This window comes from Hemitrygon akajei, chromosome 23 (genome assembly GCF_048418815.1).
Source record: "Hemitrygon akajei chromosome 23, sHemAka1.3, whole genome shotgun sequence".
NCBI classification, from domain to species: domain Eukaryota; kingdom Metazoa; phylum Chordata; class Chondrichthyes; order Myliobatiformes; family Dasyatidae; genus Hemitrygon; species Hemitrygon akajei.
Window position 1 is genome coordinate 32,864,008 of NC_133146.1, and position 23,815 is coordinate 32,887,822.

The 23,815-nt window shown below is 41.1% G+C and overlaps 1 protein-coding gene across 4 annotated transcripts in view; it reads right to left on the reverse strand.

The window, feature by feature from the left end:
• The window catches only part of asah2 (N-acylsphingosine amidohydrolase 2), an 89,878-nt gene that overhangs the window by 62,193 nt on the left and 3,870 nt on the right, over positions 1–23,815 (reverse strand). For 2 of the 4 annotated variants that reach the window (XM_073027336.1, XM_073027337.1), the window contains exons 3-6: positions 19,354–19,442; positions 10,489–10,638; positions 7,412–7,588; positions 1,005–1,132 (exon numbers count right to left, since the gene is read on the reverse strand). In XM_073027336.1, coding sequence (XP_072883437.1) covers positions 1,005–1,132; positions 7,412–7,588; positions 10,489–10,638; positions 19,354–19,442 — 544 coding nt within the window. Of the gene's footprint in view, positions 1–1,004; positions 1,133–7,411; positions 7,589–10,488; positions 10,639–19,353; positions 19,443–20,083; positions 20,346–22,108; positions 22,217–23,815 lie in introns of those variants that run through there. The other 2 variants (XM_073027338.1, XM_073027339.1) reach the window with 2 other exon arrangements.

Consider the following 23,815-nt stretch of genomic DNA (forward strand, 5'->3'; position numbering starts at 1 on the left):
AGAGCAGACTGTGATGCCAGCTCGTAAGATTCCCCAGGGAGAATGGAACTAGTACACAAATGCAGTGATGAAGATCCAGGAACAACTTTCTAGGACATTTAGTTCTACAGTGACAATGAAGGTGCCAGAATTTTGACTGAACAGATTCAAGACTCATATTGCTTAAGATATTATGCAATAGAACTATGAAATAAAGCAGTATGGCTGCATACCATTCAAGGAAAATCACCTTATCATTTTGAAACAGACAGTTATTTGTCATCCTAAGTAAACATGCTAAATATTCTAAGCTAGTGGATTCCTTCAAATAGCAATGAGAAAGAAAGGCACGCACATGTATAACTCTTAAAACATCCAAATAAATACTTCCAAATGTGGTTGGCATTGTAATTCAGAAAACACAGTGGCCATTTTAAGTTGATGTCTACACATAGATATGAAAGGCAGTGGTTTTGCAAATACATTGGAGGCTTTTAGATAGGAATATAAGTATGGGGTGTTAGAGGAATATTGGATATTGGAGGAATGCAGGCAGAAGGAATGAGTTTAATATGGCATCATTCTTGGCATAGTTATCTTGGGATGAAAGGCCTTTCCCTGTACTGTTCTATATTTCATGTACTATTTTCCAAAGTAATTAGTTAAGAAATCTTGCATACACTTAGTTAACTTTAAGGTATTGGAAAAAGTTGTTTGTGCACAAAATGTACCAACTCACTAGATGGAGCCAAAATTACATTTAACACTGAGTGACAGACGTGATCTCAGAACAATTATTGAAAATGGAAAAGAAATTAGGTCTATATATTATGATGAAGCTTCAGGATTTTTGGAGCTTGAATTTCATTCATGTAACCACATTGTTACAATATTTTCTAGATTAAATCTAAGTGTATTTAAACTTAGGAGCATTATCCTAACGGATGCATGCATAACCCACAGCTATCTTGATTTCTTATCAACGTTACAGAGGCTGATACTCATTTGCGTCTTTCATATGATACCTGACTCGTTCTTCTTTTGGGTTTTGCAAATAAGAGTATGGGCTCCTGTTTATGTTGCTGCCTTCAACTGTTCCCTTGTTCACAAATATTTTTCCTGGTTTCATGTTCTTGTGTGCGATGTCAATGCTCTATTAAAAGAAAAGCACGTCAATATAAAGAAAAGCAAAAATGCCCTCATTGCATCTTTTAATGAATAATCGATACTTGTAGTAGGTTCTCAGAGTGCCCAGGAAAAGACGTTGCATCTTCGATCCTTACATTGAGAGAAAATACTTTTGTAGGCCCTCAAGGTTAAACAGTTAATTCATTTTCAGAGACATAAAAGAGGAAGTCCACTCTTACTTCCGAAAATGCTGCACTTTAAAAATAAGTTCTTCTGTGTAATTTCATTAGAATGAATTTTAAAACTTTTTATGATGGCAATTATATTCAGCTTTATCTCATTGGAAATGAGCATAAGAATTAGTAGGAAAAAAAGATCATTACAAAACAAGCTTCTTCCATTTACCATAAAACTAAATGAGAGCAATACATTTTTCCATTATCTAAGAAGAATATCTTTTTCCAATCTATTCTCATAATTTTTCTGAGCGATAATAGCAAAGGATGATTAAGAAACGATTCCATGGAAGATATACTCGGCTGAGTTCCTTTAATGGGCATCTGATATTAGAAATGCTATTGTTTTAAGTATAATAGCTTTAAATTTGATCCCCGGTCATTAGTGCTAAATGCAAAATATTGTAGCATCAGCACATTATAGTCTGCCTTGGAGGTTCATTTCACAGAAGCCAATGACATACATTTGGGAGGCAGGGTAGAACACTCAGCTGCATGCTTAATGTTAATGATAGGGCATTACTTTGAGAGGAATGATTTATAAAGTTGTTACAATCACAAATTGCCCGGCAATCTGAAAGGAGGGTTGACTGAGATTAAAAATAAGTGCAGCCACACTCTACAGATTCCCTTCACAGGATTAAAGGCAAGTATATTCACATAAATGTCCCAGAAAAGAATTGACACAGTAATAACTATAGATTATTGTACAGTGATTATGAGTTGCCAAATATCCAGAAATGTCAGGCCATTCAACCAAAATGTAAGCATGCTCTTCTCCCTGAGTAATACAGACAAAATGCTGGAGGAATTTAGTGGGTCAGGCAGCATCTATGCAGGGGAATAAACAGACAATGTTTCAGGGTGAGATCCCTCATTAGGACTGGAAAGGAATCAGAAAGAAACCAAATTAAGAACATACTATAGGAGGAGGGGAAAGAGAGTATAAGCTGGCAGGTGATAGGTGAAGCCAGGTGAGGAGGAAGGGTAAACACAAGGAAATCTGCAGATATTGGAAATTCAAGCAACACACACAAAACGCTGGTGGAAAGCAGCAAGCCAGGCAGCATCTATAGGGAGAAGTGCTGTCGACGTTTCGGGCCGAGGCCCTTCATCAGGACACAAGGGGGTGGGTGGGGGAGGGGGGAAGAAGTGAGAAGTTGGAGAATGAAAGGTGGAAAAGGTAAAGGACTAAAGAAGAGTTGACCATGGAGAAAGGGTAGGAGGAGGTGTATGAGGTGCATGCAGAGGTGATGGGCAGGTGAGGAAAAGAGCAGGGGTAAGAAGGAGCCAAAATGGATAATGGATTACCAGAAGTAAGAAAAATCAGTGTTTGTGTCATCAGGTTGGAAGCTACGCAGATGGAATACGAGGTGTTGCTCATCCGACCTGAGAGTGGCCTCATCGTGGCAGTAGAGCTGGCTATGGAAGGATGTATTCTGCTTCCTGTTTGCTTCCTATATGTGCCTCCCCATGTTTGAGGATCATATGTTTAAAGTCATCCATGTTTTATCCTGTTTTCAAAAAATGTTATCCACCTCATCTTTAAAAATGGGCTATTCTTTTGGAAACCAAATGAAAGACAAAGAAAATTAATGGAATTTAAATGGCCATTGGGGTGGCACATCCATTAAATAGATAATTAACAAACAGGGATTTAAAAAAATGCAGGGGACAGTAGATTTACATAATGCCACTAGTGACCTCCTAATGTCCAAAGGTGCTTATCAGCCAATGAAATAATTTGAATCCAGACATGGTATTATATAAAAAGAACTCTGCAGGCAATTTGTAGATAGAAATTCCTGTATGTATCATTATTGCAAATAATCTATTGTAGTGATATTGATTGATCAGAAAATATTGGACACCTGTAACGTCTGTGTTCGGTATTGAACCAGTGCCGTGGAATGGCACCTTGGTTTAACATTTCATTTGTAAGATGCACTTCTAGCAATATAATCTGCCCTCCATACTGAAATGTCAGGACAGATTTCGCTGCTGAACTCTCTCTAAGTAGAAGTTAAAACCATAACTTTGAGTGTGCTACAGTGGAGATCCAGAGAGCCAGTGTCCATGCTCTAATAATAGAAGTGATAGCTTAAATTTTCTGGAAGGGATGATCAAACTTATAAACTTAGATGTATTCAATGTATAGAATTATAGCTAATGTCATAAAATTAATTCTGCTGTTTGCCATGGAAGTATATTTATAAATCATCTGAAAATTCAGCAATTACATTGGTATTTCTTTTGTGAGTAGTGCTTTTTTATGGTACTTTTGAACGTGTATTTTTCCAACAGTTTTACACTCCCTCCCTTTCCCCTCCGAATCAAATGGTATGTACATATCATTACTGCAAACATGAAGTAAAATTCCTTCCCTATTCACAACCCTTTCTGTTCTACCATCCTACACTTCCTGCAATCCTCTTGCAATGGAAAGGTTTTAGGATATTATTGGAAAGATGCCATTAGGAGCAGCAGGCTAAAAAGAACATTAGGATAGAGCCCTTCCAGTTGCTATTTATCTCACTTAACTTTATAGCAATGGCATATTACACAGTTCTTCAACTTCTTAAGCCTCTTCTGTTTTAATTGTCTTACTTTTGACATGATTAATTCTTCAAGTCCATATTTGTATTTTATCTGTTGCAACTAGTGAAGTGTATGTTCTGTTTATTGTTCTTTGCATTAAGTTCTTCCTGAACAAATTGCCCCCTTTATGCTCTTGAACAATAAGTTACATAAAATTTTTAATAATCTCACTGATGGCCAGATATATACAGTAAGTTAATGATTTATACAGTATTTATAGATAAAGTAAACAAATGATAGTCTGGGAGTTCTCAAAACTATTTCTAAAAGGGTACTCTGTTATTACCCATCAACCATCAGGCCCTTGAACCAGAGGGGATAACTTCACTCAAATTCACTTGCCTCATCTTTGAGCTGTCCACAACCTATGGACTCACTTACAAGGACTCTTTATCTTATGTTTTTTTAAAATTTATTCATTTGCAGGATGTGTAAGCTAAGCTAGCATTTATTGCCCATCCCTAGATGCCCTTGAGAAGGTGGTGGTAAACTGCTGCAGTCCCTGAGCTGTAGGTACACAAACCATGCTGCCAGGGAGGGAATTCCATGATTTTGACCCAGCGACAAAAAGGAACACTGGTATGTTTCCACATCAGGATGGTGAGTGACTTGGAGAGGGATTTCCAAGTGGAGCTGTTCTCATCTTTCTAGATGGTTGTGGTCATAGATCTGGAAGGAGCTGCCTTAAGAACTTTGGAGTGTTGTTGCCGTGCATTTTGTGCTGTTCACTGATGGTAGAAGGATTAGATGCTTGTGGAAGGAGTACCAATCAAATGGGCTGCCTTCTACTGTATGGTGTCGAGCTTCTTTAGTGATGATGGAGCTGCACTCATCCAGGCGAGAGGCAAGTATTCCATTACACTCCTGACCTGAGCCTTGTAGATGTGGACAGGCTTTGGGGAGTCAGGAGGTGAGTTACCCACTTTAAGATTCCTCGTCTTTGACCTGCTGTGGTAGCCTCGGTGTTTATATGGCTAAACCAGTTCAGTTTCCTGTCAATGGTAACCCCCAGGATGTTGATAGTAGGGGATTCAGTGATGGTGATGCCACTGAATGTCAAGGGACAATGGTTAGAACTTCCCTTGTTGAAATGATCATTGCCTGGCACTTGCATGGTTCGAATGTTACTTGCCACTTGTCAGACCAAGCCTTGATATTGTCCGGTCCTGCTGCACTTGGGTATGAAGTGCTTCACTATCTGAGGAGTCACAACTGGTGCAGAACATCATGCAGTCATCTGCGAACATCCCCACTTCTGACCTAATGATGGAAGAAAGGTCATTGATGAAGCAGCTGATGATGTTTGGTCCTTGAACACTTCCCTGAGGAACTTCTGCAGTGACGTCCTGAGGATGAGATGATTGACCTCCAACCACCACAACCATCTTCCTTTGTGTCAGGTATGATTCCAACCAGCAGAGGGTTTTCCCCATAATTCCCATTGACTCCATTTTAGCTAGGGCACCTTGATGCCATACTCGGTCAAATGCTGCCTTGATGTTGAGGGCTATCGCTCTCACCTCACCTCTGGTATTTAGCTCTTTGGTCCACGTTTGAACCAAGGAGATGATGAGATGAGGAGCTGAGTGGTCTTGACAGAACCCAAACTGGTCATCCGTAAGCAGTTTTGCCGAGTAGGTGCTGTGTGATAGCACAGTTGATTACCCCTTACCTTACTTTGCTGATAATTGAGAGTAGCTGTTAGGGCAGTAATTGGACTTGTCTTGTTTCTTGTGTACAGGACATACATGGGCAATTTTCCACATTGCTGGGTAGATGCTAGTGTTGTAGCTGCACTGGAACAACTTGGCTAACGGCGCATCAAGTTCTGGAGCACAAGTCTTATCCTGGCATTTTACCCACTGTAATTTTACATGCTGGTATTATTAGATTCTCACTAATTGTGTGACTTTTCCTTTTTTGGGTAATAAGTTCTGCTACTAAATAACTTGCTTTCTGGATTCTTTTACTGACTGTGACTTTATTAACAAAAGCTTTACTCTGTTCATTTTGAGATTCCAATAGCCATTTAAAATAATCAGTACTTTTATGTGTCATACGGCTGTGATTTGTAGTTAAGTTTCTTTTCAATTTTGCAGGAGCCATTGTTTGCCACAGACAGGGCACAATGGAATAGGACAACTTGGATCCCCAGTCCATGTAAAACCCAGTGCTAAGTACCTTTCATTGTAAAGACGGACTTTTTTTGTGTCCGTTGTTGCATAATAAGAATGGGATAATAAATAAATAAACAAGAAAACCGCAAAAAATACAAAAGCTTCACAATACAATTTACTTCTAACATACAAAATTCACCCTTTGCAACATTTACAACAGCAGCAAAGTGGCAGGCCAGCAGTTGAGTTGCAGCGTGTAAAAATTCCTTCTTTAGAATGAAAAATCCCCTCTGATTTTCTACTACACCAGTGGAGTTTGTTTGCTCCCATAAACCAGTCGGCGGTGCATCGGGAGGGAGAGGCTGACATCACACCCCAAGTTGGGCGAGTCCGTTCAGTGCTCGGAAAACACACTTCACACTCCTCATCAGCCTAACGTCCTCCCCTCTGTACAATACAGCGCTCACCAGTTATCAATGGCCTCCCCTATCTCGCATCAAAAACTGAGCATAGACTCAACCAAATAAACACTGTCCCACTGCACACTGCAATACTGGGCTCAGAGACCCCACAGTGAGATTGCTAACAGGCTGCTCGGTCACTGCTGCCACTGCGAGTCCTAGCATCGTACGTTCTGTGAAGTTCAAAAGGTGATGTTTATTTGTTTTAATCAAGATCTCTTGCAGAACCCCAAGGGACCTCTCACAGAATACTAAGGTTCCGCGGAACGCCAATTGAGAAAACCCTGCTCTAAGGCATATATTTTTTTGTTTAATTTTATTGAGATACAGCACGGAATAGGCCTTTCAGCCGTTTAAGCCACGCCGCTCAGCAATCGCACGATTGAATCCAATAAGAGGAAACCAGAGAACCCGGAGGAAAACTCACGTGGTAACAGGGAGGACATACAAACTCCCTACAGGCAACAGTGGGAATTGAACCTGGTCATCTGTACTGTAAAGCTTTGTGCTAACCACTTCACTACCGTACCATGAAAACATTTTGGTTAAAAAAATCCATGAGCATTCAAGGAGCAATTTAGTCCTGTGATGTTCTGGGTAATATTTCTCCCTTGATCAACTCCATCAGGTATCAATAGTCCGATCATTCATTCTTTTCCTGCATGAGGGACTGGTGTGGAAAGATCCACATGATCCATCACCAGAAAATGATTTTATTTTTTTAAACAATGAACAGTGCCACGAGAGGTTTGACTTCATATACTTCAGAGCCAACTTTACCAATTATAATATCCATTAGCAAATCACTCTGTCTACAAACACCACAATAAACACTCCAATTAAATTTATGCTCATTAACATGCATCGAGAGTGTGTTAGAAAACAATCTAACCTTTATTATGCCATTAATTAGGGCATCAATGGATGGTTTGATGTAGCCTTTGCTTGTGATGAGACAGAGCGTATACTGAAAATACCCAGCAGGCCCAGAATGTGTGTGAGTTCCACTCAAAACAACGTTGTCTTGTCTGTAAAGATTCCCATATTTGGTCTTCAGTCTTTTCAAAACCTAAAAGGTTCAAAGGCATTAGTCATACAAAACTTAAACAGCAATTGCTAAACCTATTAGTGATCTTTTTTGAACCTTGGGAAAAAGCAAGATGTGAAGATGGATTATGAGAAAAATTGAACAATTCTTATACTTAGAGCTTTCTGTAATTTGGAACCATGTGCCATTAAGGCCAAACAACAAGAAGAGCACATTGAAAGGGAAAAAAATCCTCAGATACTGAGAATACAAACAGAACGTGCTGAAAATACTCCGCAGAAAGAGAGCATCTACAGGGAGAGAAAGAGAGTTAGTGTTTCAGACTGCTGATGTTTCATGGGAACTCGGAGATAATTTCACTTAGACAGAGGTGAGGGGAAAGGAAACAGAATGTTGTTGATAGAGTGGAGACCGTGAGGAACTGGTGATGAGGCTGGCTGACAGAGGGTGGCGAAGCTTTGTTAATCACGGCTGTTCTGTACGGAGAAGATGCATGGGATGAAAGAGAACAGGAAAAAAATGCTGCAACTGTGAAATTCAAAGCTCTGCAGTAGCTGCAGATCAAATCTAACCTGTGTGAGAAGGCTAGAAATACTAATCTCAGCATTAGTGGAGAGAGGATAAAATGGAGCGAATGAACACTATCTCACTATTCCTCTTTGGCAGTATTTATTTATTTTTACTGTAATTTATACTTGTTTTTTTGCCTGCATTGTACTGCCGCCACAAAACAACAAATTTCATGGCTTACATCAGAGACAATACACCTGATCCTGAATCCGAGGATAATAGTTTTTCCTGTGAATTAACTAATTCTAATACAAATGGAAATGTTGGTTATTGTTGGCGAGTTCAGTGTTGAATGCTCAGGGCAGTGTTTCGCTTCATTAGAAGATGGAGTACTTTTCTTCTAAATTTATTGGTGCTTCCTCAGAGAAGTTTCAGAGACCAAAGAGAGAAAGTGTTGGTGGAGGCTGTGGTCAGATGGATAATTAAAGTAACAGGCGATTGGAAGTTTAGACATTCTCTTGTGGACTGAGTGGAGGTGTTGTGCAAAGTGTTCACCTAATCTGTGCTTGGTTTTCCCAGTTTCAAGGATTCGAATTGGTAGGAAGTGAGTACCGAAGTGAGTGAATCAATGCTTCAGCTGGAAGGATTGTTTAGATCAGGGGTTCCCAACTTTTTTATGCCATGGCCGAATACCATTAAACAAGGGGTCTGCGAACACTAGGTTGGGAACCCCTGATTTAGATAAACACAAGCGATCCTGCAGATGCTGGAAATCCTGAGCAAGACACACAAAATGCTGGAAGTACTCAGCAGGTCAGGCAGCATCTAGGGAAATGAATAAGCCGTCGACATTTCTGGCCAACACCCTTCATCAGGACTGGAAAGGAGAAGGGAAGATACCAGAATAAGAACGTGGGTGGAGGAGGAGGAGGTCAAGCTAGAAGGTGATGGGTGAAGCCAGGTGGGTGGGGGATGAAGTAAGAAGCTGGGAGGTGATAAGTAGAAAAGCCAAAGGGCTAGAGGAGAAGGTATCTGATAGGGAAGGAGAGTGGACCATGGGAGAAAAGGTAGGAGGAGGGGCAGCAGAGCAAGTGAAAGGCAAGTGAAGAAGCCAGAGTTGGGAAGTGAAGAAGAGGGAAAGGCGAGGAGAATACCATTACTGGAAGTCAGAAAAATCAATGTTCATGCCATTAGGATGGAGGCTACCTGGAAGTGATGCTCCTCAGGTCCCTGGATGTTGAGAAAGAAAGTAGTAAAGGTGGCAGCTATTGCATCTTCTTTGATCACACAAGGCATTTTATGAGGAGAGTAGATGTTGCTGGAGGCGAAAGATCAAACTAGGGTGATATAAATATACCGATCCCTTTGGAATGCTGAAAGGGATTCCAAGACTGGAGGACTGTCATTGTGGTAGAAGGTGAGGACAAGAGACTCTGAGTGTGAGCTGTGGAGATGAGAGCAGAGTGAAGATAAGACTAGTTGATAACTCAGTAAGCTGAGGGAAGCCAAGTTCAAGGAAGAAGGAAAGCCTCTGGTGTGAACCCTGCCACAATCACTACAGGACGGAGCAAAACTGGAGAAAGCAGAACAATGGAATGAAGTCATTACAGAAAGCAGGGTAGGAAGAGATATTGTCAAGATAGTTATTCAAGTATGTCGGCTTGGAATAGATTTTGGTCACCAATCTGTCTCCCGAGAAATCAGTGAAGTGTGTGACAGTAAAGATAATGACACTCTATGAAAACTGGGGATAAGAGACAAAAACCTGAAAGCATGCAGCACAAGCTCAAGGACAGCTTCTACTCCACTGCCAAGACTGTCAAATGTTTCCCTAGTACAATAAGATGGACTCTTGCTCAGATGGAAGGTAAGGTATTCAAGCATGATGAAGGGACTTGGACCTGAAACATCACATCTGCTTGTATGTCCACAGGTACTGCCTGATCCATGGAATGTTTACAGCATTTCTTGTTTATATTCAAGAAGTAAAATATAGCACGGAATTTAACCCTCTCTGCTTTCCAGTACTGTGGAATAACATGACAGAAGAATTTGGTCTAAGGCTGATTGAAAACTGGTCATTACTCCTGGTATGCACCATCATAGGGAAATGAAAATGTCAACAGATCACCCCACTGCAGTGTACCAGTCGGGCTCCAAGTAATTTCAGGGATTTCTAATACTGATCCGGCCTGCATGCAGACAACACAAAAGGACGGAATGAACCCATGCCAGCAGAGGACTGCAATCTATTTATGGAACTTAATTTCTTCCTAGCTCTACAGAAGTAAAAGTAATGAAAAGTGTGCTTACCTTTTTCAGAGCAACCTGTAACGATCCTTTAAAGGACAGCGGAACCATGGGTTATAGAATAAATTTCATAGAGGAAGTGCTTGGGAGTTGGTGCCTACCTCTAGTCTGAGCTTTTGAGATACCATTCCAATGTCAGAACTGACAAACACAACTCTCTTCGAAGTGCTGGGGTCCGCTACAATAAAAGCTCGACTGAAGAGTCGGGTATGGAGTCCTGCAGCCGTCTGGTCTGGGTTGGCATATCCCATCTACAAGTCAGTAAAAAATTGCAAAGTATGTTTTTTATCGAAGTACCTATATGTCACAACATACAACTCGGAGATTCACATTCTTGTGGGCAATCACAGTAAGTAGAAATATAATCAATGAATGGCCACATCCAACAGGACAGACAACAACCTATGAGTGAAAAAACCAATCTGTGCAAACACAAAAAGGAAGAGAAAAATAATAATAATAATAATAAACAAATAAGCATTAATCCTGATGTCAATAACCATCTCCCTGGTCTTGCTGACATTGAGAGAGAGGTTGATGTTATGACACCACTCAGCCAGGTTTTCAATCTCCCTCCTATATGCTGATTCATCACCACCTTTGATTCGACCAACAACAGTGGTGTCATTGGCAAACTTAAATATAGCATTGGAGTTGTGCTTAGCCAGTCCTGTGCTTAGGCTGGGTAAATATTAACAGCATATAAAAAATAAGCCACTGTCTTTATCTCACGTTAGTGTTAATTGCTGCTAATTGGTAATTCCAGCTCAGTGCAAAAACAAGGAGAATTCCATATCTTTTCATTCCTAATGAACTGAATTACACACATTTTAATTACGATTGATAAATATATATGCAAATTTAAAACATAATAGAAAAATGTAAGAAATAGGAAATTAATGATATCACATTGAGCCTACTGTACCATTTAGGAAGATTATGGTTGGTGTTCTACCTCATCCACCTTCCCAACCTATCACCACATGCCTTAATTTAACTCACAATTAATTTTAATTAAAAATAATTAAAAACCAATTTTATTAATTTAATTCAAAAATATATCAGTGTCAGCCTTGGAATGTACACAATTATTGAGTATCCAGCAGCAAAGAATTCCAAAGGTTTAGCAGTTTCAAGTGAAGAAATCGTCTCAGAAATTTCAAAGAGGTGGTCACACCCAGAATACAGGTTTCAGACAGTAGATGGGTGACCACCAGGAGAGGCAGGGGGATGAAGAAGTCAGTGCAAGTTTCCCCTGTGACCTTTCCCTTCAGCAACAAGAATATATCTTTGGACACTGCCGAGGGGTTTGGCGGTGGGATTGAATGGCAGCAACAGCCGGGCTGGTGAGACTGTGGCCATCTCTGAGGCTCAAACATCAGGCAGTGCGGTAGTTATAAGGGACTCAATAGTTAGGACAAACAGGAGATACTGTGGCTGGAAAAGAGACACCAGGATGGTGTGTTGCCTCCTGGGTGCTAGGGTCCAGGATGTATTAGATTGGCTGCAGGGTTTTCTCAAGGGAGAGGGTGAACAGCCAGAGGTTGTGGTGCAAATTGGTACCAATGACATAAGTGGAAAAAGGGAAGAGGTCCTACGCAATGAGTATATAGAGTTAGGAAAGAGGCTGTGAGAAGGACCTCCATGGTAGTAATCCGGATTACCCCCAGTGCCACGGGTTCATGCAGGTAGGATTGGGGTGAGAGCATGGTAGATTGAGAGACTGAGGAGATGGTGCATTGGACAGGTTTTCAAGATCTTGGGTCATTGGAATATTTTCTGGGGAAGGGGTGACATGTACAAAAGGGACAAGTTGCACCTGAACTGAAGGAATCCCATATCCTGGCCAGGAGGTTTGCTGATGCTACTTGGGGGAGTTTAAACTAGTTTTGCAGGAGGCTGGGAATTGGACCCAGGTCAGTAAGAAAAGTATTGGAATGGAAGGTAGATGTCAGGGAAAGGACTGAAAGGCAAAATTGAAATAACAGGTGCAATGGGTTGGATAGTTTGAAGTGTGCCTATTTTAATCCTAGGAGTATTATGGGTAAGGGTGAGCATGGACCAGTATATGGAACTACAGTACTGTAGCCTTTACTGGAACTTGGTCTTGGTTAAGAGGGTGGCAGGAATGTGTGAATAATGTACCAGGTTTTCCAAGTTTGAAAAAAGATGGAGCAGCAGGTAAGGTGGGCGGGCGGGTGGGGGGAGATTGCACTACTAATCAGGGACAATATCACAGCTGCACTCAGGGGAGACATAATGGAGGGTCAGACACTGAGTCCAATTGGGTAGAGCTCAGGAATAGGAAGGGTGTAATCTCACTGATGGGATTGCACTACAGACTCCACACCCCCAATAGCCAACTGGACATTGAGGAACAGATATGTAGGAAGGCTTCTTAAATCAACATGTGGACAGTCCAATGAGAGGAGGGGCTGTGCTGGATCCGGTGTTGGGTAATGAGCCTGGCCAAGTTACTGACTTTTTCATGAATGAGCAGTTAGGGAACAGTGACCACAAATCCTTAACTTTCAGGATAGTTTTAAATTGGAGTAGGGCAAGTTATGAGGGCATGAGGCAGTTACTTGGTAATGCCTATTTTTCTGGCAAGTTCACATCAGACGTGGAGATTGTTCAAAGATCAGTGTACAGGGGAGGCATATTCCTTTTTGAAGGAAGGATGGGATGGAAAGATAAGAGAGCCATGGATGTCCAGAGAGGTGACGAATTTAGTCAAGAAGAAAACAAAAAAGTATATAAACCTTAAGAAGGCAGGATCAGACAAAGCACACAAAGATTATAAAGGAGCCAGAAAATAACTAAAGAAGGGAATTAGGAAAGCCAGGAGGGGCCATGAAAAGTCCTCTGCAAGGCATTCTATACATACATCAAGCGTGTGAAACTAGGGAAAGTGTGGGACCACTCAAGGACAAAGGGGGGAACATTCACTTGGATGCAGAGAATGTGAGTGAGGTACTTAATGAGTACTTTGCTTCAGTATTTACCAAGGAAAAGGATATGAAGAACCAGAAGGTGAGTGCTGAATGCATAGATACATTAGGGTGTTTAGAGGTCAAGGAGTAGGAAGTGCTGGGCCTCCTAATGAGTATTAAGTTGGCTAAGTCCCCAGGGTCTGATGGGATTTATCCCAGGTTATTGAAGGAGGCAAGAGATGAGATTGCTGGGCCTTGACCAGTATCTTTGTGTCCTCTCTAACCACAGGTAAGGTCCCAGAGGACAGGCGAGTGGCTAATGTTGTACCTCTGTTTAAGAAGGGAACAAGGGAAAATACTGGGAACTATAGACCGGTGAGTCTCATGTTAGTTGTAGGGAAATTGCTGGAGAAAATTCTTTGGGATAGGATGTATGAGCATTTGGAAACCCATGGCCTAATTTGGGAGAGCCAGGGGGGCAAGTTGTGCCTTACCAACTTGAGTTTTTTGACAAGGTGATGAGAGAGATTGATGAGGGTAGGGCAGTGGATGTTGTCTACATAGATTTTAGTAAAATGTTTAACAAAGTCCCTCATGAGAGTTTAATCCAGAAGATTAAGATGCATAGGGTGCACCGCAAACTGGCTGTTTGGATTCAGAACTGGCTTGCACGTAGAAAACAGAGGGTGGTGGTTGAAGGGACTTATTCAAGCAGGAGGCTTATAATTAGTGGTGTTCCGTAGGGACCTGTGCTGGGACCTCTGCTGTTTGTGATGTATATAAATGACCTGGATGAAAATGCAGATGGTTGGGTTAGTAAGTGTGTGGATGATACCAAGATTGGTGGAGTTGTACAGAAGACTGGCAAAGAATACAGCGCAATATAGATCAGTTGCAGATATGGGCAGAGAAATGACAGATGGAGTTTAACCCAGATAAATGTGAGGTGTTGCACCTCGGTAATGCAAATGCAAGGAGACAGTACGGTGTTATGGGCAAGATCCTTAACAGTGTTGTAGAGCAGAGAGATCTTGGGATCCAAGTTCATAGCTCGTCGAGAGCAGCTACACATGTCGATAAGGTGGTTAAGAATGCTTATGGAATGCTTGCTCTCATTAGTCAAGGGATTAAGTTCAGAAGTCAAGAGGTTATGTTGCAGCTTTATAAAGCTCTGGTTAGGCCACATCCGGAGTATTGCATACAGTTCTGATCACCCCTCTGTAGGAAGGATGTTGAGGCTCTGGGAGGGTGCAGAGTGCTTTACCAAGATGCTATCTGGTTTAGAGGGCATGTGCTCTCATGAGAGGCTAGATAAGCTTGGGTTGTTTTTTTCTGGAGCATCGGAGGTTAAGGGGAGATCTGACAGAGGTTTATAAGATTACGAGAGGCATAGATAGATTAGACAGGGTGTATCTGTTTCCTGGAGTTGAAATGTCTAATACCACAGGGCTTGCATTGAAGGTGAGAGGGGGTAGGTTCAAGGGGGATGTGAGGGCTAAGTTTTTTACTCAGAGCGTGGTGGATGCTTGGAATGTGTTGGCTGGTGTGGTGGTAGAGGGAAATACATTAGAGGCTTTTAAGAGATGTTTGGATAGGCACATGGATGTAAGGACAATGGAGGGGTATGGATGTGGTGTAGGTAGGAGGGATTAGTGTTTGAGTGTTTTTGATTTGTTTTTTAGCTGGCTTGGCACAACATTGTAACCTGTGCTATACTGTTCTATGGTTGTATGGTTCTATGTTTTATGTGCTCAACCCCTAGACCTAAAACATTGTCCTTACTTCTAGATTCCCCAGTCAGGGGAAATACCTTCTTGGCAATTACATTATCAATCCTTTGCAGAATGTTATGGTTCTGATTTTGTAGAGAAATACTGCCAGTTCTACAGATAACTGCTTGATTTTTCTCATTGAACCTAAAATGTGTCTATCTGACACTGTCTTAAATGCCCCTAATATATCTGCCTCTAGCACAACCTTTGTCAAGGCATTGCATGCACTCACCAATTTATTTGTAAAAATCTTACTTCTGACATCCCCCCACCCCCATACTTTCCTCCAATCACCTTAAAATTATACCCCCTGGTAATAGCCATTTCTGCCCTGGGAAAACATTTCTGTCTATCCACTCGATTTATGCCTCATCATTTTGTACACCTCTATCAAGTCACCTCTCGTCCTCCTTCGCTCTAAAGAGTAAAGCCCTAGTTTGCTAAATCTATCCTCATAAGACATGTTCTCTAATCCAGGTATCACTATGGTAAATCTCCTCTACACCCTCTCTAAAGCTTTCATGTCCTTCCGGTAGTGAGGTGACCAGAACTGAACACAATATTCCAAGTGTGGTCTAACCAGGATTGTATAGAGGTGCAACATTACCTCATGGAACTAGACATTCAGTTAAAAAAAACCTTTGGCAGCTAGCTGAGCCCAAGGATTTTATTTTTCACTTATTTTGTTGGTGGAGCTTGTCCAAACACCACGCCTTTCATCGTGTTTCCAATAATGTCAAAGAAGCCATGCTGGGTTCACCACTAATAATTGGACTAGCTCTTACTTTAACATCAGGTTGCCTTTGGAGAAGCCAAAGGAGGCAAGTTCAAAGATTTTCTTGTACGAAAAGGAAGATGTCACTCATTCCTCTCACTATCACGGAATATAGTTCCACCTGGCTCAATTTTTCTGCAACCTTTCACCCAGTAAATTAATGCTGCTCTGCCTCCAAGGTACAGTATGTGTATTCTTCCTTTGGTATCAAAACTACACACTGAACTCAGAAATTGAATTATCAAAGCTTTGCAGAATTAAAGAAGAACTTGTACTCTAACCTCAAAAAACAAAGGTCCATGTTCAATTTGCTCTTTTGGGATTTTCTAGGAATGGAAGAGAACTTTGATGCTTCTGTTCTCCACCAGTCCTCATTCATTGACACTGCATATATACGAAGATAGATTGACATATAGTTAAAGGCCAAGCAATAGCAACTAAAGATCATTTTTGCACTATCCTTAGTAAGGCTTACAACTCTGCTAACCAATGAGGCTCTGGCAGCTGGGGAATTCCTGTATGAATTGCTTTGATATTCTCATGATAAGACTAATGTGACGAAGTCTAAAACATGATTTTTTTAAAGGAACGTGCTCATATGGCACACTAGCCAATTCACAAAGTAAGCCTAGTTATAAAAGTAGCTTTGTGTACATAGATTTATTTTCACTCTTAAAGAACTCTCTATTTTAAAGCTGGTAGTTAAATTCAGCTGCTTCTGACTAAATCTAAGTCTGGAAAGGAATGTAGCAAAGAGGAAGGGGATAAACAGGAAAGGAATTAGTTTTTATATAGGGATTCCAAACCAAGTTTCCTAGTGTGAAACCTTAAACTAATATTCATGGTGGAAAGGCTTACTTCAGAAAGTTATGGAGTATTACAGTGCAGAAAAAGATTCCTTGGCCCATCAAGTCCACACTAACCATTAGGCACCCATTTACACTAATCCTACACTAATTCCGTCCTTTATTATATATATTCCTCAAACTTTCGCCCAGGTTCTACCACTCACCAATCCATTAGGCAATATCTGTCACAGATTAACCTACAAACCCATGTGTCTTTGAGAAATGGGAGGAAACCCGTGCAGGGAAAGCTCCATGGGTTCCAGGCCACTAGGGGTGTAAGGCAGCGGCTTTACTAGCTGCGTGGCTGTGGTGTCCTGGAATGAGCACTGCAGCCGCTGGCTTAGAAACTTGAGACAGTATAAAAGAGACGTAAAGAGGAACTGTGAGTAAATAAGGGAGAAGCGGAAGGAAGTGGTAAGAAGTCTTTTTAACTGAAGTTCTTGCTTTTACACTTATAAATGCAAAATGTCAGGAATGAAACCAGTCCCGGAATCAAGGGATATTGTATTTACAGCCTTGGTGTGAACGTGGGTAGGAGCCACACTGGAATGAACTTCAATCTTTATCATTTCATGAGGGAGAGAGAATTATGGGTGGAGTGATGGTTAAATCAGCGATCAGTTTACAGATACTGAAAGGAGGCTTTTCAACTGATGCTGCTGCTCATACATTGTCCACCCAGGTGAATTAACAGATAATAAAGGAATATTATTCAGGAGAGCATTATGATTAAAGTGGGAAGGGTTTCCAGAACACACCCATGATTATTACCTTCATTGGCTTGTTACATTGAGAGACTCAGGAAATATGCTAGATTTAACAAAGTAGGAAGGAGCTGAAAATAAAAAAGGCAACACAGAGCTAAAGGGATCAAATTGTTCCCAAATTAAGAAAATCCTCCTGAAATTCTATTGTTTTCAGAAATGAACAGCAATAAACAGAAGAGTGTACTAGTTACTGGAAAATTTGATGCCCCTCTTTGTACATTGGAATCTACCCATCAATAACGTGTGATCTCCCTGTTATAACTTCACCCAGCCAAAAGTGGCTTGTGAGATGTAACTATCAGAAATTGAACGAAGTACAACTGTTTTCCAAAGGGCTCTCTCATATCATCTGAAGTTATAAGCACAGTAACTAAAAGATAGTCAGTTAGTTATTGAAATTAAAGACCGGGACCAGTAACTCATAAACTCAAGAATTTGGCAGATGCTGGAGGAACTCTGCTGGTCAGGCATCTATGGAGAGGAATAAGCAGCTGACATTTCAGACTGAGACCCTTCATTGGGACTGGAAAGGAATAAGCCAGAATAAGAAGCTCGGGGAGGGGAATGAGTACAAGCAGGCAGGTGATAGGTGAGACCATGTGAGGGGTTTGGATCAGTAACCGCTTTTGACAGCTGGGGAACATGCGGCCAGGAATTCATCATCTGCTAGGGCCAGTTCAGAGGCAGACTAGCTGCTCGTACACAAATAAGTTCCATGCAAAGCTGCCCACCTTCTAGGAAATTGAGCTCAGGAGAGCTCACTGGACGAAAACTCAGCTTTCTGTTTGTTGGAACATTTGACCCAATTTATTGGGAGGAGCAGAAATTTAAATGTAGAAATTTAAATAGAGAGATGAAGTAAATAGACACCATTGTGGAAAAAAAATAAGTTCAGTGCACTAATGTCTGACAAAGTCACTTTGGACTTAAAATACTTTTCTCTACATTTGACAAATTACTGACTTCGCAGGATCAAAGGTGTGTCTATATACCAGTAAAGGCTAAAGGTACAAGTCACAAAAAAGGTTGGAGTAATGCTGGGCTTCATTTAGAACACACAAAAAAAGCATACTTCAGTTCTAAACCTTCAGCACAGAACCTTCACCAAGTACTGCTTGGAAATATGCAATCATTTCCCTCAGACCATGGAGAACATGCAGCTCAAGTTCACCAGAATTACACCAGGATTTAAAGGATTAAAGCAGGTCGCATAAATCTGATTTTATGTCCTTTACTATTTGTAGTATTTAATATAGAGGACAAATTTAACTTGGACTTTTAAAGTGGTTAGAGGACCCAGTAAAATTTAGAAAGAGAGAAGAATTTTTTTTGATGAGGAATCCAAAACAAGGATAGAATAGGATGTAGGAAGGGTGGGTTTGGTTTCTTGGATTGACGTGTCGAATTGTTATTTTTCTTGTAGTTTAACTTCCTATGCTTGCTTGTATTTTTATATGATCAGCTATATACATGGTAATTGCTCAGTGAATTTCCCAGTAGTTATGATACACTTGCTTCTATTTCATAGTTCATTATCATCATAGTTCGTGGTTCATACTTTTCAGCAGCATGTGCCATGCCACTTGAATCTGGCTATTTTATAGGCTAATTAATGTTATAGGTGGATTTTTTTTGTTATCCTTAGTCTGATTACGAGATGACCACAACTGCACTTTCTTGCTCATTTTTCATGGGTGCAACATTTAATAAAACAGCCTTAAGCATCGAGTTTTATGCCTCATTCTTGACTTCTGCAGAACCTTTGGATCGCAAAAGCATTAGGATCCAACAGGCGGGCATTGGAAATTGTAGAAGTATTCTGGCACAGAGAAGCTAACACAACAAACAGCTCTGGAAACAGATTATCGTACCATAGGTAGGTTTGCAATTGGCCCGGTGCAATCAGCACGCCCAGCACCGATCTGGTAATGCATAGAGGGCTCTTCAGTGGATTTTAAATCTGAAACACAAATCAAGTAGGTTAGAAGAGACAGTGGACATTAATTTTAGCGGTCATCCCTGAATTTCACATTGTCATGCTGATATCTTACAATCTTTTGAATTATAAACACAGGAGGTTCTGCAGATGCTGAAAATCCAGACTGACACATACAAAACGCTGGAGGAATTCAGCAGGTTATGTAGTATCTATGGAGAGAAATAAACAGTCAGTGTTTTGGGCTGAGACCCTTCATCAGGCCATTCCTTTTCATAGGTCAGGGGTTCTTAACCTTTTTCATGCCAGGGACCAATACCATTAGGCAAGGGGCCCATGGACCCCAGGTTGGGAACTCCTGTCATAGAAGCTACCTGGCCTACTGAGTTCCTCCAGCATTTTGTGTCGGCTAATCTTTTGAATTATGTCATTACTGAAGTTTAAACATAAGTGACAGGAAGAAAAAAAAATTAAGCAAATACATGAGGATTTAAATACAACTATTCGAAGAATCTGACTTCCATTCCTGGCCGAGAATTTTTGCAATCAATTCTGCTAGCAGTGCGGATGTACTGCCAATCTACCCTCAAGGCTGGAGAACCAGAAGCTGAAGAGATCATTCGTGTGGAAGAACCTGCTGCATCAAGTGTAGCAGGAGGCCTCACCCCATTAGAGTTCATGGGTCCAGAATGTTGCATCTGCAATCAGAGAGCTGTGTTTCCATGTTCAGTCTTATTGGAGCCTGGGTGTGGTTATGTATATTGCTGTATGGCTTACTAGCTGTTACGTTAAGACCCGTGAGGTCACTGTCACCTAAGAAAGGGTGCCGCATAACTAATTGAGCAATGCTAATCTGCCATACTTACAGAGTCAACATCTACAATAAAGGCACACTTCCTTGATGTTCTAGGTCAAAATGAATTCACATTATATTCTAAAAGTCCATAATTAACATATTTACTACACTGGCAAAAGAATGAATACTTACCACAAAGAGCTCAAGTAAAAGAGGCACACGTGATTTAAAAGAGAGGGCAATTTCCTCAATTCTGAACTAAGTAGCAGCACAGAAAAAGGACTCAAATAAAGGAAAGGATTAGTACATCAAAGTTTAAAGTAAATTTATTATCAAAGTACGTATGTGCCACCATATATTACCCCAAGATACATTTTCTTGCAGACATCCACAGTAGGGCAAGGAAATGCGGTAGAGTCAGTGAAAAACTACACACAAAGACTGACAAACAACCAATGTGCAAAAGAAGGTAAATTGTGTAATACAAAAATAGTAAAGAATAATATTGAGAACACAAATTGTAGAGGGAGCCCAGAGATTGTGGAATCAGTTCAGATCTCAGGTGAGCGAAGTTATCCACACTGGTTCAGGAGCCTGATGGTTGAAGGGTAACATCTGACAACTTGATAAATATGATAGAATCGATAAGTGTTTAGCATTAAGTCAGATATACTCTTCAATAACACCACAGAGGTTACAGCAAAATTGCAGAGGAACAAAATGCAGTGAACCATGAGCGAAAAAATTCCATGACATTATAGGAAATAGGCTCGGACCTTCACACAACATTGGTTAACTTGATGGCTTCATATAACAAAGTCCATATCTCTCTTGACAAAGTGGTTGGGAATTAAAGTCACCTTTTTAACCTAGTTCTAGCTGAAATGTTTCAGTGACAAATTCAGTACATGTCATCACATGCCCAGAGGAGGGAACTATTATGATGTGACTTCAAAGTTCAAAATAAATTTATTGTCAAAGTACCCATATAGTATGTCGTGGAGGTTGGGAGTCGTGGCTTTGCAGGCCAGTTGCTCTGTAAAGTATATTCTGCATTTGGAATCATGGGAGAGAGAGGAAGGAGAGCCATTTCTACCACCACAGATGTAGCAGAGTAAGCGTCAAGATGGCAGATCTGTGGGTTGCTGCTAGGGCACAGGCCGGGTTCTGATCAAGCCCGGTCCGGTTGCCTGGGTGAGGGTGTATGATGTTGAAAGACCCAAAGCATCTGACAACCCCAGATAACATCACTGATGATGTGCTCTAGCTTAGCATCATGCAGATGTTTCTGTAAGAAGAAGAAGAATCACCATATGCCACTCTGAAATTCATTTTCTTGCGGGCATTCACAGTAGAACAGGGAAATGCAATAAAGTCAGTGAAAAACAACATGCAAAAACTGACAAACAACTATTGTGTAAAAGATGACAACTGTTCAAATAAAATAAATAGGCAAGCAAATGAATTATACTGAGAAGATGAGTTGGAAAGCAAGTCCGTACGTCGTAGAACCAGTTCGGAGTTGATGTGAGTGAACTTATCCATGGTGATTGAAGGGTAATAGTTGTTCCTTAATCTGGTAGTGTGGGACCTAAGGCTCCTGTCCCTCCTTCCCAATAGCAGCAGTGGGAAGTGTGCCTGACCTGGATGGTGTGGGTCCTTGATGGACGCTGCTTTCTTGTAGCCATGCTTCATGTCGTTGTGCTCGATGGTGGGGATGGTTTTGCCTGTGATAGACTGAGATGTATCCAGCACTTTTTGAGGAACCAAGAGAGATACTGCAATTTGACCATGCTTTGATTTGAGCAGAATAATAGATTATTACACATATTTGCCAGTCAGAATAAGGCATTAATACTCAGAATACTACATTTCAAAAACTAAGTGGGATTACCAGAAAGGAGCTGGAAATGGCCAGCAATAATGAGAGCGATTAAGTTGGTTGAAGAGGTGGTTATGATGGCATGTACCATTAATGAAAAGGCAGCCGACTCTTTCATCTTCATGGGCTCTGGCCAAAGACCTTTACAGCAGGAAACCAGCGATCCATGTAGACTGTAAAATGGAGGGAAATTATGACTTATGGGATTTTACCTTTTAAGAGTTGATGGGTATCTGAGAAAGAATAAGTTCAGCAAAACAAACGGGGAAATGGATCTGAAGGGAAGATGGTAAGTTGAATATGGTCTCTTATCTATACAGGACTTTTTTATTTTCGAAAAGGGAAACTGTGGTGCATGTACAATACGTTGGTCTGCGGCTCATGTACGTTAGTTATTGTGTTATTTTAAGTCTGGTGCAGTCACTAGAATGGTCAGTGCTATGTGGTTAACCCAACAATTTTGCTTGTGCCAGGCTCAGTTCAGATGAGCCTGATGCTCAGAAAGTGTTTGTTCTACCCTTCTGTAGAAATGCAAGTAGAACCCAACGTACCACATTGAGGGACAGTTATGTCCCATCTTCTGAGGCTTCTGAACATATACTTCTGCTTCTTGGGTTTAACACAAGCTGTATCAGGAGACAATCTACTCGAGTTAGCGTGTGATCTATTCTAAAATCAGCAGGCCAGTGACTTCACTTTATATGTCAGCTGTGTTTCTAGTCATAGACTCTGATCAGAACAGTGTGCTTTTGGGTCACTTTAAAGAAACCTGAACACAGCAGCAAAGCTAATTTCCAATACTTCACTGTGGGAAAACGTGTGATCCCTGGTGACATTTCCAGCTCATATAGTAATCCATTCTCTATTAAAATTTCACTGCAGCCTATTTTCTCTGAACACCTCCCCTATTCTACCATTCAGCCACATGCAAGAGGGAATCAGCGGTGACCATTTAGCCGAACGCCCCACAGGTACTGGGTTGTGGCTGGAAACTGAAGCACTGATGTCACAGAGAGAACATGAAACTGTCACCAGTGGAGCAGTGTGGCAGCAATTCTATCAGCTGTGCCACTCTGCTTTTAGAGTCATGGAGAAGTACAGCACAGAAACAGGACATTCTGCCCATCTAGCCCATGCTGAAACCATTTAAACTGCCCACTCCCATTGATCTGCACCAGGACCATAGCCCTCCATACCGCTACTCTCCATGTACCTATCCAAACTTCTCTTAAACATTGAAATCGAGCTCGCATGCACCACTTGTGCTGGCAGCTCGTTCCACACTCTCACGGCTCTCTGAGTGAAGAGTCCACCCAACCTCAGTGGAAAAAGCCTGCTTGCATTTACCCTATCTATGCCACACATAATCTTGTACTGTATACCTCTATGGCATCTCCTCTCAAGCTTCTGAGTTCTAAAGAATACAGTCCTAACCTATTCAATCTTTCCTTATAACTCAGGTCCTCCAGACCCAGCAACATTATTGTTAAATGTTCTCTGTACTCTTTCAACCTTGTTTACATCTTTTTCTGTAGGTAGGTGACCAAAACTGCACAGAGTACTCCAAATTATGCCTCACCAACATCTAATACAACTTCAACAAAAATGCCATCTCCAATATTGGCCTTCATTGATGCCAAAAGCTTTCTTTATGACCCTCCCTACCTGTGATGCCACTTGCAATGCATTATGGACCTGTATTCCCAGATCCCTTTGTTC